The sequence below is a fragment of the Rhinopithecus bieti genome, unplaced genomic scaffold (genome assembly GCF_001698545.2).
Source record: "Rhinopithecus bieti isolate Rb0 unplaced genomic scaffold, ASM169854v2 scaffold_61053, whole genome shotgun sequence".
Classification (NCBI taxonomy): domain Eukaryota; kingdom Metazoa; phylum Chordata; class Mammalia; order Primates; family Cercopithecidae; genus Rhinopithecus; species Rhinopithecus bieti.
In genome coordinates this window covers 1-2,411 of record NW_016866436.1, presented here as the reverse complement: position 1 = coordinate 2,411, position 2,411 = coordinate 1, and the positions used below count along the sequence as shown (strand labels likewise).

The 2,411-nt window shown below is 51.3% G+C and overlaps 1 protein-coding gene across 1 annotated transcript in view; it reads left to right on the top strand.

Moving 5' to 3' along the window:
• The window catches only part of LOC108525500 (sine oculis-binding protein homolog), a gene marked incomplete at both ends in the record, with an annotated part of 5,795 nt that extends 3,388 nt beyond the window's left edge, over window positions 1-2,407 (top strand). The window contains one exon of the mRNA XM_017866457.1: window positions 1,157-2,407. Coding sequence (XP_017721946.1) covers window positions 1,157-2,407 — 1,251 coding nt within the window. The remainder of the gene's footprint in view (window positions 1-1,156) is intronic.
• Window positions 2,408-2,411: the final 4 nt, after the last annotated feature.

Sequence of the window (2,411 nt, the reverse complement as noted above, 5' to 3'; positions counted from 1 at the left end):
TGTGTAAAACTCTGTCAAAAAAAAAGTAAGGCACTGAAAGAACTATTGAAAATTTTGACATCTGTTTATCTGTTTATAGCTATGGCAAGATTACTCATATTAATTCTTGTTTAAAATGCCATATGAAGGAAAGACATTTGTGCAAACAAGAGTCATATTTGAATTGTAGATCATGTCTTCACCATCTGTGAGAGCTGATGGTGTTGCAAAATTAATGTGTTAATGAAATCACAATAATTTCTCCAAAGTAATGGGTTCTGAAGCTGAGAATGAGTATTTTTTGAACTTTGATGTCTAGTGATTTCCAATTGGGAGAAGCTCTCAGCCTTTAATTAGTTCTGCAGCCCAACTTTAAAATAAATTTGGTGATGTCTTTCTTTTGCCAGGAGTAGATCTGAAGGGGGGAAAAAGCCATAACAACTTTTGGAAAATGTTCTCTGGTGTTTGAAAAGTTGTTAAATAAGACTGCCTGCCAAGAAATGTCACCAAAAATTCTGACTACTGAGAGAGAGTGGGCAAACAGCTCAAAAAATAATTCTAGCTTGCTGCAACATCACAGGTTGGGAATAGCTAAACCTCACACAGACTTCATGATTAATTCCAAGTTTCTCCTTGGAAGCCAGACATAATGATGTTCAGCGCTTTGTGTTATTGGTTAACACAGTACACCCTTTCCAACTGCATTATCAAACATAGTCAACAGTGTAAAGTGACTTCACATGAGGAGAATTGTAAGGGGTAATATTTCAAGCCCATTGAACTTTCTGGAGAACATTTCCCTCCAAAACTCTTTAGGTTTGCATTTACAATGAGCCTTTCTGACAAGTGAAAATGTGTGGGCAGGTACATTGGACAGGTATATATATTCCCTTTTCTCAGAACCGTCTTTAAGTCATGCTTAAAGGGGACAACACAATTTCTTTAAGAAGAAAGAATAGGAGGTTGTGATAATTGGTATTCTGAAGGGCTCATATTTATAAAGCCAACCCATCATTTTACAAACATTTCAGAATTTTACCTTTTAGAAGGAAACAGTCCTGCCTGTTTGAGAAGTGCTGGTAAAGTCTAAAAGAACGTTTATGTGAAACACGAAACGTCATCTACCCAGGTAAATTGCTTGTCTTACCTGTTGTGGTTTTTTATTACTGTGTTGTAGGTATGTGACTGGTGTAAGCACATAAGACACACAAAAGAATACCTGGATTTTGGGGACGGGGAAAGAAGGCTTCAGTTCTGCAGTGCAAAATGTCTCAATCAATACAAAATGGACATTTTCTACAAAGAGACGCCGGCCAATCTTCCAGCTGGGCTATGCAGCACATTACACCCTCCCATGGAAAATAAAGCAGAAGGCACCGGGGTGCAGCTGCTCACTCCAGACTCTTGGAATATCCCGCTAACAGATGCTCGGAGGAAGGCCCCCTCCCCGGTGGCTACAGCTGGCCAAAGCCAGGGCCCTGGCCCGTCGGCGTCCACCACCGTCTCTCCATCTGACACTGCCAACTGCTCTGTCACTAAAATCCCCACGCCAGTGCCCAAGTCCATCCCCATCAGCGAGACTCCAAATATCCCTCCTGTCTCCGTCCAGCCACCTGCTAGCATCGGGCCTCCCCTTGGCGTCCCGCCTCGCAGCCCTCCCATGGTGATGACCAACCGTGGCCCAGTGCCGTTGCCCATCTTCATGGAGCAGCAGATCATGCAGCAGATACGCCCACCCTTCATCCGCGGGCCTCCGCACCACGCCTCCAACCCCAACAGTCCCCTGTCCAACCCCATGCTTCCTGGTATCGGGCCCCCGCCCGGCGGCCCCAGGAACCTGGGCCCCACTTCCAGCCCCATGCACCGGCCCATGCTATCGCCCCACATCCACCCACCGAGCACTCCCACCATGCCCGGGAACCCCCCAGGCCTGCTGCCCCCGCCGCCCCCGGGCGCCCCGCTGCCGAGTCTTCCCTTCCCGCCGGTGAGCATGATGCCAAATGGTCCGATGCCGGTGCCCCAGATGATGAATTTCGGGTTGCCGTCCCTCGCCCCGCTGGTGCCGCCCCCGACCCTGCTCGTGCCATACCCCGTGATCGTGCCCCTACCGGTGCCCATCCCCATCCCCATCCCTATCCCTCACGTCAACGACTCCAAGCCCCCCAACGGGTTCTCCAGCAACGGGGAGAACTTCATTCCGAGCGCCCCTGGCGACTCCGCGGCGGCGGGCGGCAAGCCAGGCGGACACTCCCTGTCCCCGCGGGACTCCAAGCAGGGCTCGTCCAAGTCCGCGGACTCGCCCCCTGGCTGCTCGGGCCAGGCCCTAAGCCTGGCACCCACGCCCGCCGAGCACGGCCGGAGCGAGGTGGTGGACCTGACGCGGCGAGCCGGCAGCCCCGCGGGCCCCCCGGGCGCGGGCGGCCAGCTCGGCT